Source organism: Eucyclogobius newberryi, unplaced genomic scaffold (genome assembly GCF_026437365.1).
Source record: "Eucyclogobius newberryi isolate DKJ021-1_F unplaced genomic scaffold, fEucNew1.0.hap1 SCAF_125, whole genome shotgun sequence".
NCBI lineage: Eukaryota > Metazoa > Chordata > Actinopteri > Gobiiformes > Gobiidae > Eucyclogobius > Eucyclogobius newberryi.
Window position 1 is genome coordinate 87559 of NW_027315752.1, and position 14942 is coordinate 102500.

Genomic DNA, 14942 nt, shown 5'->3' on the forward strand with positions numbered 1-14942 from the left:
ACGCTGCGGCCCAGACTTCATTAGGATTACAGAGGACGTAAAACAGAGAGGTCGTAAACAAACAGGTCTGCCGGGACGCGGGCTCTTTACCGCGCCTATAACGGACGGTATAATCCCCCCACAACACGGGCCGGGCAGACGTGTGCAGAAGGCTGATAAACGCACACACTAGAGGCTAACGTGAGGCTGACGTGAGGCTGACGTGAGGCTAACGTGAGGCTAACTTGAGGCTGACGTGAGGCTGACGTGAGGCTAACGTGAGGCTGACGCGAGGCTGACGCGAGGCTAACATGAGGCTAACATAGGGCTAACGTGAGGCTGACACGAGGCTAACGTACGTGAGGCTAACGCGAGGCTGACGCGAGGCTGACGCGAGGCGAGGCTGACACGAGGCTAACGTACGCGAGGCTGACGCGAGGCTGACGCGAGGCTAACGTGAGGCTAACATGGGGCTAACGTGAGGCTGACGTGAGGCTAACGTGGGGCTAACGTGAGGCTGACGTGAGGCTAACGTGAGGCTGACGTGAGGCTGACGTGAGGCTGACGTGAGGCTGACGCGAGGCTGACACGAGGCTAACGTGAGGCTAATGTGAGGCTAACATGGGGCTAACGTGAGGCTAACGTGAGGCTAACGTGAAGCTGACGTGAGGCTAACGTGGGGTTAACGTGAGGCTAACGTGACGCTAACGTGAGGCTAACGTGGGGCTAACGTGGGGCTAACGTGGGGCTAACGTGGGGCTAACGTGGGGTTAACGTGAGGCTAACGTGACGCTAACGTGAGGCTGACGTGAGGCTGATGTGGGGCTAACGTGGGGCTAACGTGGGGCTAACGTGGGGCTAACGTGAGGCTAACGTGACGCTAACGTGAGGCTAACGTGAGGCTGATGTGGGGCTAACGTGGGGCTAACGTGGGGCTAACGTGAGGCAGTGACATTATAAACGTCACCAAAATTGCAAAATGTTCGATAAAATCCTAAATATCATAATATATAAAGTGCAGTTTAACTTGTCACGTAGAGTTTAAGTAACAAAATGGAGCCCCGCCTCCACAGGACGTCTTTGCAGGTCCAAAACCACAGGGTAAGTCCTTTTACACAGCAGAAAAGCTCATGGAGACATATAGTTTTCACATGGCGTTACCTTTAGAGTGCACTTTGTTAATTAGAGCCATTCACATTGTAATTCCCGGCGTATTGTGATTACTCTTCCAGACCTCGTCCTCGTGTAGTCCGTGTCAGCGCTTTGCATGATTACGGCGCTTCGTTCACCGCAGCCGGAATTCAAAGTCATTATCTCAGAAAGAGCTCGGACCTTTGAGGGCGGAGCCGGAGTGACCCCAGGAGCGGAATGTAAACTCCAGGATTTAACCTTCTGCGCTTTGTTATTCAGACGACGCCGATCGCGCGCCGGCGGCGGAAAGTCCAGTGTTTTCCAGTGTTTTGGAGCGTCTTTCAGAACACACAGGGGTTTGGCACAAAAGTAAGCAACGGTCTGTGTTCGAAAATGTAGCTGTGACTAAACTAAGAGGGTAAAACACCAAGAACTAAACCAGGACTAAACCAGGACTAAACCAGGACTAAACTGGGACTAAACCAGGACTAAACCAGGACTAAACCAAGACTAAACCAAGACTAAACCAGGACTAAACTGGGACTAAACCAGGACTAAACCAGGACTAAACCAAGACTAAACCAAGACTAAACCAGGATTGGACCAGGACATGAACCAAGACTAAACCAGGATTGGACCAGGACTAGAACCAAGACTAAACCAGGACCGGACAAATGTCTGAAAGGAACTAGGACTCAACTTCAAATGTCATTCTGTAATTTCATTCTAAGCAGGAGAAAAGATCTGTGTTAAAAAGAGAGTCCGTCCTTAAACAGAGGTTTGAGATTCAACCTTCCAGTCGTATATAATAGTGTCTGAAACCCTGGAGCGGGAGACGCCCAGAGCATTCTGAAGCTACTCAGGCACTCGGTGAGGAGGGGGCCACAGTCAGGTTACAATAGGAGGCTGATGGCCCATTACAGGACCGATGGGAAACAAAGAGAGAAGTCTCAAGTCAAACAAAGAACGCTCTTAATCAGGAGGCCCCGCCCAGGTCTAGACCACATGTGCATCCCCGTTCTCCACATTTGACCACACATTTTGAAGCCACGCCCCCGATTTCCCGGAGGCACGTTTAACGCCACCGCTCCTTTCCCCGTTTGGCGCTTTGACCCGCTTCAGCCGCACAAATAGAAATGACACAATAGCACAGAGGAGGCTAATGCTGTTATCGTGCTAAATGAAGTGGGTCAGCTTTAAGCCCGCGGTCGCCGACTCCTCGTGTTCGGGGTGGGATCTGCGCCGGTCCAAACGACGGCTCTAATACAGGCAAATGCAGCGCCAGCACCGCGGATTACCACAACAGGATTTGGGATTAAACGCACAAGAATATTATTTATTTACTATATTTACTTTTGAACCACTTTTTCATTTGCCTCGGGATTTATAAATAGACCTGGAATTGAGATGTCATTTTTCAGGTAAATGAGGCCGAACTGAAAGGACTGAACCAAACCAGGGCTAAATCTAAACCTGATAATCCAGAACTAAACCATAACGTGTGGTCTTCATGGTCCTGTTCAAGATCCTTCTGAATCTGTTCAGGAACGTTTGGATTTGGAGTTTTTTTTATATTTCTACGGACGACAATCACGTCTTTGGAGCTGAACAATGGCACCACTTTCTGTTGTGTTTTGTTCCTTTGTGCTGACAGAGAAGACTTTGATCTTTGTGCTCAACGACGTGCTCCAGCTCAGGTTCAACTGCGGGTTCTAGAATGATACGATGGTGTTTCAAGCTCGAAAGACGAGACCTGGAGGAGAGACGTGTTGTCCTCCAGTCTGCTCTGGAAAACGCCACGAAAGAAAACCAAGAACTTCAGAGAGAAAAGGAGCTGAAAGTGGAGATGGCAGAAATGAGACGGGAGAAGAGTGTTTTGCAAGACACGGTTCACAATTTGAAATCGAAGGACAAAGTGATGACAGAGTTTTGTGCTGAGACAGAAGAGGAAAAACATGAACTCTGTGAAGCCATCAAGACCCTACAACAGACACGGACTGAGCTGGTCCAGAAAGCTCAGCTAAAAAATGACTTTGGAAATGAAAATGGAGCTTGAACACGAGATATATAAGAACAATATGAATTAGAACAAGTCTGGAACCTCCAAGACTCTTCTAGAGCTAAAACTGATCAATCAGAGAAGAGCCTCAGTCTGGGAGGAGACCAAGAACCTGATGGTCACTCTGACAGATCTTCATCTCGATCTCCATCTCGGTGGAAAGAGGAGAACCTTCCAGAAGAACAACCATCTCTGCAGCTCCACCAGTCAGGCCTGTGTGGTCGAGGGTCCAGACTGAGGCCCCTCCTCAGGAAAAGGCCCCTGAAGGACTCTAAGATCATGACAAACAAACGTCTCTCTCTGATGAAACAAAGGTTGAAGTCTTTGAAGAAGCGTCATGTTTGGAGGAACCCAAGGCACCGCTCCAGATGTTCTTCAGCACCAGGAGCAAGGAGACTAGTCTAGATCGACAGAACGATGCGTCTTCATCAAGTGCTTAATCTGTACATTTAGAAAGGAAAAGGCCCGATACCTTTTCAGTGAATAAATAACTGCTCTTTCTTCACGTTACCAGGAAGTCTTGTACTTAAAACTGTTCAGGAAATGTCAACTTTTGTCACGTTTTTATATTCTTTTTGTCTAGACCGTTGTTCAAAGCAGCATCTTGTGTCGATACGTCTCTCCCAGACGCCCAAAGTCGCAGATCTGACTCGTTCCCACCCTCTCTCTCCCTCCCTCGCTCACGCAAACTACAAACATTTACAAATCCAGCTGGTTTTCTGCTCTTTTGTTGGAGGCTTCTCCGCGGCCTTGTTCAGCTCAGTCCGTAATCCTCTGCTCGTATTAAACATTCATGCGCCTTGTGTTCTTCGCCCGCTGACTAACAAAACCGAGCCCATATCAAACAGCATGAATATTTCAGGAGGCGAGCGGCGAGCGGCGAGCGGCGAGCGGCGAGCGCCGAGCGCCGAGCGGCCAAGCTTTAACGACCGGGTTTGTAAAGGGGTTAAAGTGCAGACCGGAGATGACGTCAGCCGAAAACAAGAAAGGAAACGGTGCCATAAAAGTCAAGACGAGTCGTTCCTTTGGGTGAAATGAAATGAACGGCCGCTCGGCTCCGCTGCGCACGCTCAGTCCAGGGTTTGAAACGATAACGAGGCTCGAAACAGCGGGAAAAACTGTTGTAAAACCGCTACAAAAGGTGAAAGTAGAAACAGGAAGTTGACGTCACAAACACTCTTATACTTCTGCTTTTATTGACACAAACTTTAAGCTATTTTCAGGCTTTACCTCTTTTTATCTCACGTTCAGAAGCTCAAACACAACATCATCGCGTCACTCGACTTCCTGTACTGTGGCCTCAGGACTGTTGCCATGGAGACGACACATGGATACTTCTGGAACATGCACCGGCAGCGGGGAAACAAGGACGTCCCAAAAAAAGGACTCAAACTGCACCAACGTTTCAACCAGCGCCTCTTCTCCTGACCAGTGTTCCTCTTCTCCTGACCAGCGCCTCTTCTCCTGACCAGTGCTCCTCTTCTCCTGACCAGCGCCTCTTCTCCTGACCACTCCTCTTCTCCTGACCACTCCCTCTTCTCCTGACCAGTGTTCCTCTTCTCCTGACCACTCCCTCTTCTCCTGACTACTCCTCTTCTCCTGACCAGTGCTCCTCTTCTCCTGACCAGCGCCTCTTCTCCTGACCACTCCTCTTCTCCTGACCACTCCCTCTTCTCCTGACCAGTGTTCCTCTTCTCCTGACCACTCCCTCTTCTCCTGACCACTCCTCTTCTCCTGACCAGCGCTTCTTCTCCTGACCACTCCTCTTCTCCTGACTACTCCTCTTCTCCTGACCACTCCTCTTCTCCTGACCACTCCTCTTCTCCTGACCAGTGCCCCTTCTCCTGACCACTCCTCTTCTCCTGACCACTCCTCTTCTCCTGACCAGTGTTCCTCTTCTCCTGACCACTCCTCTTCTCCTGACTACTCCTCTTCCCCTGACCAGTGTTCCTCTTCTCCTGACCACTCCCTCTTCTCCTGACCACTCCCTCTTCTCCTGACCAGTGTTCCTCTTCTCCTGACCACTCCCTCTTCTCCTGACCACTCCCTCTTCTCCTGACCACTCCTCTTCTCCTGACCAGCGCTTCTTCTCCTGACCACTCCTCTTCTCCTGACTACTCCTCTTCTCCTGACCAGTGCTCCTCTTCTCCTGACTACTCCTCTTCCCCTGACCAGTGTTCCTCTTCTCCTGACCACTCCTCTTCTCCTGACCACTCCTCTTCTCCTGACCAGTGTTCCTCTTCTCCTGACCACTCCCTCTTCTCCTGACCACTCCTCTTCTCCTGACCAGTGTTCCTCTTCTCCTGACCACTCCTCTTCTCCTGACTACTCCTCTTCCCCTGACCAGTGTTCCTCTTCTCCTGACCACTCCTCTTTTCCTGACCTCACCTTCATGTGCCGTCGTCTCCTCCTGAAGCGCAGCAGCTCCTTGTGCTGGCGAGCGATGAAGTTGACGGCGGCGTATTCCAGCAGCGCCGAGAAGACGAAGAGGAGGCACACGGCCATCCAGATGTCGATGGCCTTCACGTAGGACACCTGGGGGCGGAGTCACACACAGGGTCAGTCTACAGCGCCGGACCGAACCGGCGACCCTTCCGCCAACGGGCTCGGGCGCGGCGGGCCGAGTTCAGACTGCGAAACGTGGGGAATAACGCGTTTGTCGTTTTGTAGACGAGCGAATTTAGAACGTGGAGGACACTGTCACTGTCTGTGATTAAAATGATTAAAAAAGAGATTAAAATGATTAAAAACGTCTCAGGATTCAGAGACATTTTTGCCGTTCTGTTGTTTATTAGACTCAGAAAGGCTTTGCTGACATTAAGGCGGGAAATATTGGCAAAGATTATTGATATTTATTTGTATTATCTTGATTAAAAAAAAAAAATCTGAATAATTGCATGTGTTATGTTAAAATTTGCCTGGAAATGTCTTTTTGGGGGAGATTACACTCATTTTTTTGTAGAAAGAATGATCAATAAGCTAATTTTGCATCCCTCAAAATATTATGCCTTTTTTAATAAATCTTCCACCTCTAGTTTAGTTTTAGCCACATAAAACCACTAATAATAATAATAATAGTTAAAAAGATGTAGTGAAAAATACACATTTGATCACGTTCCTGGAGCTTTGTGAACACTTTATTGGTTTATTCTTGATTTCTCCTTTTTTCTCTCGTTCTCGAACATTTTCCGCTTCGTTTCTTCTCGTTTTTGCTCGACTGATTTTCTGTTTTCAGTTCACAGTCCGGACTCAGAGGAAGGTCAAAGGTCAAAGGTCAAAGGAAAAGCACACACTGTATCACACACTGACATGAATACTGAGCTCTGCTACTGTCATATTAGTACAGCAGTATTCTGGGGTGAAATACAACAAATACTTCAAATACTTGTGAATGTTTAAGTAGAATACTTTCCCCTGGCGATACTTTTGGGCTCGTTTCGAGACATGAAATACAAAGATGTGGTAAATTTGACCATTATTCTCAGGGAAATATGTATTTTTAATGCAGCAAATGCAGAATCAATAAAACGCTGTCGGGTTTTCATTTTGTTAAACATTGTTATTAATTTAGAAGAACATTGTGTCCGATCGGGGAAGGAAAAACTTAGGCAACATTTTTAAAACTTATAAAGTCGTTTTCTGAAGTAATTTAAACAAAGCGGCTGCTATTAAGTAATTTTATTTAATTTAAATTAATGTATTATGCATGTTATTTATTCATTGATTTAAGTATTATTTTAATTAAGTAATTAATGTCTTAACCTTACGTTTGTAGTGGTGGTACGGAGCGCTAACGCGTCCGGGAGCGCTAACGCGTCCGGGAGCGCTAACGTTTGAGTCAAGACTGAAATATAAACCGCTAAACAAATACAAGAATCACATTTCTTTGAGATCCTGTTTGTAAAGGTCTAAACTACAGAGTTTGTACCTGAATTATACTTTTTAATCACGAGCAATTCACAGAAAGCCCCGACTTTGTGTCGCCGTGAGACGTGACTGAAGCTAGTGTGTGTGAGGGGCGTGGCTAAAGCTAGTGTGTGTGAGGGGCGTGGCTAAAGCTAGTGTGTGAGGGGCGTGGCTAAAGCTAGTGTGTGTGAGGGGTGTGGCTAAAGCTAGTGTGTGTGAGGGGCGTGGCTAAAGCTAGTGTGTGAGGGGCGTGGCTAAAGCTAGTGTGTGTGAGGGGCGTGGCTAAAGCTAGTGTGTGTGAGGGGCGTGGCTAAAGCTAGTGTGTGTGAGGGGCGTGGCTAAAGCTAGTGTGTGTGAGGGGCGTGGCTAAAGCTAGTGTGTGTGAGGGGCGTGGCTAAAGCTAGTGTGTGAGGGGCGTGGCTAAAGCTAGTGCGTGTGAGGGGCGTGGCTAAAGCTAGTGTGTGAGGGGCGTGGCTAAAGCTAGTGTGTGTGAGGGGCGTGGCTAAAGCTAGTGTGTGTGAGGGGCGTGGCTAAAGCTAGTGTGTGTGAGGGGCGTGGCTAAAGCTAATATGTGTGAGGGGCGTGGCTAAAGCGAACGTGCACAGGAACAGTTTTGCCTCGTTTCTCTGACTTCTCTCAAAGCCTCTACGCCGCGTTTGAACCTCTTTTTATGTCATGCTAATGCTAATGCTAATGCTAATGCTAATGCTAATGCTAATGTCGGACGCATGATGAGCTGGAAATATCAGATTGTGGCTCTTGACAAAGCGAGTGCCATAAAAATGTTACAAAAAAGTGTCTATAAGCATCAAAAACGTGACTGGATGAAAAATATGCCTAATAGTGAAAAATAAGTGACAAAAATGGGATTAGACTCGACAAATTGTGACTAAAAGAAACCAAAACATGATTATAAGTAACAAAAATGTGACTAATAGTGGCAAAAATGTGACAAAAAATGACAAAAACACAACTATAAGTGACAAAAACATGAGTAAAAATATCAGATTTTGCGTCTTGACACGAGTGCGGCGCGGCGATAAACAGGAAGCGGCTGATGCTAACGTGTGCTTGCTTTGTGTTGCTAAGAACATAAGTTAGCATCAGTGGAAATACGGCGCTTTAGCACAAGATCAAGTCAGCGTTTGGTGAGAAATTATTCTTTTCTGTTTCCATCTGCTTTTTGCCGTCTCGTTTACGTTCTCCCTCAAAACGCTCGCCCCCTTTTCAACTCGCTAACGGCGGCTATTAAAACCGCGACGATCAGATTTTGCGGTAAAAGCCGGGAGTGTAAAAACTCTCTAAACAGACGGATGTAATTGAATGAACACTTGCCGTATGGATCGCTCTTGTGTTTGCAGAGCGCCTAGCCCGCTTTAGCCTCTCGCTGTTAGCTTTGCCGAGGTCAGAGCGGCTCCATCTGAACTGTAAATAAACCGCTAGCTCCTCCGTGTTTGCGAAAGACGATCCGATAACACGCACTGTATAAAACTGGCACAAGATTAACCTTTCCACGCCGTCTGGAGCCAACGGTCTCGCGGGCGGTGGGGGATATTTTCCTCCTTTTTGGCGCTCACAGAATTCAGTCTACTACGACTCCACCTCTCGCTCGACGTTCAGCTCCTCCTCCAGAATCCCCACTGAGCCGCAGAGGCCGAACCAGCTCAGATTAGAGAGAGGACCAACACTGTGCTGGTGGTGCCAAGAGTCTCTAAAACTGGCACAAGATTAACCTTTCCACGCCGTGTGATTTTGGATGATTCAAAATAATAAATTAGAAAAGTGTAATTAAAAAAGAACACGTTCAAACACACTTGAACTGGAGCTACAGACGAGAGGCTCAGCTTTATGAGAATCGTCTCAGAGATCAGAACATCGGAAATCTCGTCTTAAAAGGACTCAGAGGCCAGTTTACACTCTAATTATCCTCCAAAGTAAAACACTCACACTCGACACAACGGTGACGGTTAACGAGGCTTTGACCTCATTGTGTTCTCCTGTTTTCTCATAATGACTCAGTTTGGTGGAGTAGAACCTTTAGTAAATATTTCTCACAGTTTTACTTCTGTTAAGTCGCAGTTTTTGAAGTAAATTTAAGTTTAAAATGACAGAAATACAAGCTGAATCCCTCTGTGATGTCATCAGTGTGCGACACAGAGACAGTTTGAACCATGGTTATTGTGTGTCAGATCAGAACTGTTGTGTCATTTATGTGGAGTTTGGTGCTTTTTAACAGTCTGGTCGCTATGGTAACAGCTGTGGAATCACCTCTATATCATGTCATATCTGTGCTCACGTCCAACCAGGAAGTACATAACATGATAAACTTTACACAAACGGTCAAAATGTTTAAATCAAATCTGAAATATAATTGTGTTTTCTGCGTTTAAATGTGTCGTTTAACGTTGCTTGCTTTCACTAACACGTTTTTAAACCATGGTACGTCAGACCTTGGGCAGCGACGCCCTGGACCCGGAGCTCTGCGTTGTCATGGTGAGCACGGTGGTGATGCCCAGCCCGACCCGAGCCGGCGCGGCGTCCATGTTGATCCAGAAGGAGACCCAGGACAGGATGACGATGAGCAGCGACGGGATGTACATCTGGATCAGGTAGTAGCCCATCTGACGCTCCAGGTGGAAGCGCGCCTCAATGCACGTGAATTTACCTGGAACACAAGAGGGGAGGCGGAGCTTTAGGTCGCCGCGAGCGATAGCAAGACGGGAAGAAAGTCGCCATGCCCGCCGCCACGCTTCTGGAAGGCAAAGTCATGTCGAGAAAGTCAACAAATGTCCATCAAAAGTCACAAATGTCCATCAAAAGTCACAAATGTCCATCAGAAGTTACAAAAGTCCATCAAAAGTCATAAATGTCCATCAAAAGTCAAAAAGTCATAAATGTCCATCAAAAGTCACAAAAGTCCATCAAAAGTCTTAAATGTCCATCAAAAGTCACAAAAGTCCATCAAAAGTCATAAATGTCCATCAAAAGTCACAAAGTCATAAATGTCCATCAAAAGTCACAAATGATTTGTTTGTTTGTTTATTTGTCTAGAAAAAGTGGATTTGCATTTTTACTTTGGCTTCAACTTCAATAGAGAACAATTGACCATAAATGTTGACCATGCCTTCTACATGCAAGTTATTCTAAGGCTTTATAACAAAAAAAAGCAAAAGTTTAGAATTTCCAGTGTATAAATGTAAGATTACTACCGTATTTTCTGTACTATAAGGCGCACTTTTGATCTTTTTTCATATATAAGGCGCATTAAGTGAAACAAAACGTGTGCCACACAAAATCGCCCAGAATGAATCCATATATAAGGCACACTGTCGTTTATTGGGAAAATTAAAGGCTTTTAAGTGGGCCTTATAGTGCGGAACATACGGTACTGTTGGCTCGATATCAGTATTTATCCAGTAAAACCTAAAACACGTGATTTTTTTCTGTTATAATCAGCTTAAATAATTAACAAGAAGCGACAAAAACACGACTATAAGCATCAAAAACATGACTCAATGAAAAATATGCTTAATAGTGAAACATAAGTGATAGAAATGCGATTAGACTCGACTCACACACGCTAGCTAAAGCTAGCGTGTGTGAGGGGCGTGGCTAAAGCGAGCGTGCACAGGAACAGTTTTGCCTCGTTTCTTTGACTTCTCTCAAAGCCTCTACACCGCGTTTGAACCTCTCTTTATGTCATGTTAATGCTAATGTCGTACGCATTATGACCTGGAAAAATGAGATTTTGCGTCTTAACACGAGTGCGGCGCGGCGATAAACAGGAAACGGCTGTTGCTAACGTGCTTTACTAGCTTTGTGTTGCTAAGAACATAAGTTAGCATCAGTGGAAATACGGCGCTTTAGCACAAGATCAAGTCAGCGTTTGGTGAGAAATTATTCTTTTCTGTTTCCATCTGCTTTTTGCCGTCTCGTTTACGTTCTCCCTCAAAACGCTCGCCCCCTTTTCAACTCGCTAACGGCGGCTATTAAAACCGCGACGATCAGATTTTGTGGTAAAAGCCGGGAGTGTAAAAACATTCTAAACAGACGGACGTAATTGAACGAACACTTGCCGTATGGATGTTTCTTTTCACAATTGTTTAAAGGATCAATAAGAAAACCAACAAGAATAATGTAAAAAATGTTCTTAGTGTGTTCTTTTCCTCTCGTTCTCGTCGCTGCACAAGTTTCTGCCACGAACCAGAGGAAAGTTGGCGCTGAACTTTGTCCCTTCCGAAATGTCACTGTTCCTTCCCCAAACTTTTGAGCTCATTTTGAAGTCTGCATTAACTCCAGGTTCAAACTCGGCTCGTTCCTCTGGCATTTGCGGAGGAGTATTTCTGGCAAATTTATAATTTATGTCAGACGCTGGACCAAGAGCTTTCAGGTTCAAGTCTTTAAACAAAGGTAAATGACATATAATATATTATATATATAGTATAATATTTGTGCAATAGAAGAGCGAAGTGGGAGGGACATGTTTAAAAATGTCTACGATAAAACTCTAAATGTAACTCTCGATTTAGAAGAGCTTTTTCACTAAAACGCTTGAAAAAAGACATTCGATCCCAAAAACTGTGGCACAATTAACTCAAAATGTCAAAATAAAATTAACAAATGCATTTTATTTTTGAATATTTTCCATAGGAGCCTTTGGTCAAAATGTTACAACCTGTATTTGGTTAAAAATGCATTAAAACAGATACAACAGAAATAACCTTTGGACAACTAAAATATTCATTATTTTAATAGACATTTATCAAGTCGTGGAACTGCATGGCACAGATTATATCCATGTTCACTGAGGTCGTAAAGTTACAGAGCGGAAACTCTCTTTTCCTTCTCGAGTCGGTGAAAAAGTACAAAGTAAAAAGTACAAAGCCCCGAGGTTATAAACGACTTCCTCCGACTTCAAACTGACCGATCTGACGAGCCTCAGGGCCGGACCACCACGGCCCCTCGCCCTCTCCTCTCACTGAAACAGTCCGGGGTTAGCTCGTGTTAGCTCATGTTAGCTCATGTTAGCTCGTATTTGCTCGTCTTAACTCGTATTAGCTCGTATTAACTCGTATTAGCTTGTGTTAGCGTGTGTTATCTTGTGTTAGCTCATATTAGCTTGTATTAGCTCGTGTTAGCTCGTGTTAGCTCATATTAGCTTGTATTAACTCGTATTAGCTCGTCTTGGCTCATATTCACTCGTGTTAGCTCGTGTTCACTCGTCTTAGCTGGTGTTCCCTCGTGTTAGCTGGTATTAGCTTGTGTTAGCTTGTGTTCACTCGTGTTTGCTGGTATTAGCTCGTGTTCACTCGTATTAGCTTGTGTTAGCTCGTATTAGCTTGTGTTCACTCGTGTTAGCTGGTGTTAGCTTGTGTTCACTCGTATTCACTCGTGTTCGCTCGTTTCTTCTCGTGTTAGCTCGTCTTAGCTGGTGTTAGCTGGTGTTAGCCTTTGTTAGCGTGCACAGCGTGTGCCGTTGCATTCCCCTCACGCGCCTGGTGCCCGGAGCGGCGCGCGTCCTTGTGGTTGTTGACGCTCGCAGCAGCTTATGTCACAAAGAGACGGATTCGGAGGATTTTCTATTTACTTTATATATATATTTGTCTCCTAATCCGTTTTGTTGTGGTTCAAGGACGGCCGGCGTTTGGAAGCGCTGCAGCCGCGGAGGGAAACGTGGGCTGGAACGTGTATTTAAAGAGGACGCCGGGTCGAGTTACGGGCCAGATCTGTGGAGAGGTGCGTTCAGTCAGAGTCCAAGGTATTTCTTTTTTAGAGGGATGAAGACGAGTCACAAAGAGAAGGGAGAAGAAAGAGAGAGAGGATGGAGGAGGAGAGGAAACGAGGGATGAAGACGAGTCAGAAAGAGAAGGGAGAAGAAGGAGAGAGGATGGAGGAGGAGAGGAAACGAGGGATGAAGACGAGTCAGAAAGAGAAGGGAGAAGAAAGAGAGAGAGGATGGAGGAGGAGAGGAAACAAGGGATGAAGACGAGTCAGAAAGAGAAGGGAGAAGAAAGAGAGAGAGGATGGAGGAGGAGAGGAAACAAGGGATGAAGACGAGTCACAAAGAGAAGGGAGAAGAAAGAGAGAGAGGATGGAGGAGGAGAGGAAACGAGGGATGAAGACGAGTCAGAAAGAGAAGGGAGAAGAAAGAGAGAGAGGATGGAGGAGGAGAGGAAACAAGGGATGAAGACGAGTCAGAAAGAGAAGGGAGAAGAAAGAGAGAGAGGATGGAGGAGGAGAGGAAACGAGGGATGAAGACGAGTCAGAAAGAGAAGGGAGAAGAAGGAGAGAGGATGGAGGAGGAGAGGAAACGAGGGATGAAGACGAGTCAGAAAGAGAAGGGAGAAGAAAGAGAGAGAGGATGGAGGAGGAGAGGAAACAAGGGATGAAGACGAGTCAGAAAGAGAAGGGAGAAGAAAGAGAGAGAGGATGGAGGAGGAGAGGAAACAAGGGATGAAGACGAGTCACAAAGAGAAGGGAGAAGAAAGAGAGAGAGGATGGAGGAGGAGAGGAAACGAGGGATGAAGACGAGTCACAAAGAGAAGAGAGAGAGAGAGAGTGAGTCCAAGGCATTTCTTTTGCATTAGAAAGGTGTTCTAAAGTAAAGTGACACAGAGCGGCTTTAAACGAGACAAATTATGCAAAGTCGACATCAAAACGCACTCGAAACTGCGCCGCACTTTTCAGCCTTGTTTATTTTTTCAGTCGTTTTGGATCAAAAATAGTAAGTTAAAATTGTCCAAATATAAAACAAGGATCCATAGGAGATCCACAGACTCCGCCCTGTTCTGTGTCCAGGAGCTGTGTCCAGGCCACGCCCACAGGGGGAGACACACGGGAACCTATAGAAACTCTCTTCTGACCTGGTGAAAACAGCTTCACCTTCTTTCCTCGATCTTCTTCGTCAGTCAGAGATTCTTAGTGGGTGTTTATCATTTTGTTGATTCTATAATTAACTGAGCAGTGTTTGGTGTCGATATCAATATTCGAAAAGTAATATTGCTCCTATAATGGGTCAGTCTTGTTCCTGGTTTGACTAGGTCCGAGTTCGGTTTTGATTTGGTCCTAGTTTAGTCCTGGTTTAGTCCTGGTTTAATCCTGGTTTGGTTCTGGTTTAGTCCTGGTTTAGTCCTGGTTTGGTTCTGGTTTAGTCCTGGTTTAGTCCTGGTTTAGACCTGGTTTAGACTTGGTTTAGTCCTGGTTTACTCCTGGTTTACTCCTGGTTTAGTCCTGGTTTGGTCCTGGTTTGGTCCTGGTTTGGTCCTGTTTGGTCCTGGTTTGGTCCTGGTTTAGGCCTGGTTTGGTCCTGGTTTAGTCCTGGTTTGGTTCTGGTTTAGTCCTGGTTTAGTCCTGGGTTGGTCCTGGTTTAGTTCTGGTTTAGTCCTGGTTTAGACCTAGGGTGGTCCTGGTTTGGTTCTGGTTTAGTCCTGGTTTGGTCCTGGGTTGGTCCTGGTTTAGTCCTGGTTTAGTCCTGGTTAAGTCCTGGTTTAGTCCTGGTTTAGTCCTGGTTTAGACCTGGGTTGGTCCTGGTTTGGTTTTGGTTTAGTCCTGGTGAGGTCTTGGTTTAGTCATGGTTTAGTCCTGGTTTGGTCCTGGTTTGGTTCTGGTTTAGTCCTGGTTTGGTCCTGGTTTGGTCCTGGTTTAGTCCTGGTTTGGTCCTGGTTTGGTCCTGGTTTAGTCCTGGTTTAGTCCTGGTTTGGTCCTGGTTTGGTCCTGGTTTGGTTTTGGTTTAGTCCTGGTTTGGTCTTGGTTTAGTCCTGGTTTAGTCCTGGTTTAGTCCTGGTTTGGTCCTGGTTTGGTCCTGGTTTGGTCCTGGTTTGGTTCTGGTTTAGTCCTGGTTTGGTCCTGGTTTGGTCCTGGTTTGGTC

General features: G+C 46.1%; 1 protein-coding gene across 1 annotated transcript in view; it reads right to left on the reverse strand.

Annotated features, from left to right (window-relative positions):
- The window catches only part of LOC140357115 (glycine receptor subunit alphaZ1), a 161788-nt gene that overhangs the window by 8242 nt on the left and 138604 nt on the right, over positions 1-14942 (reverse strand). Inside the window, exons 7-8 of the mRNA XM_072442033.1 lie at positions 9526-9740; positions 5558-5704 (exon numbers count right to left, since the gene is read on the reverse strand). Of these exons, the coding sequence (XP_072298134.1) occupies positions 5558-5704; positions 9526-9740 (362 nt within the window). The remainder of the gene's footprint in view (positions 1-5557; positions 5705-9525; positions 9741-14942) is intronic.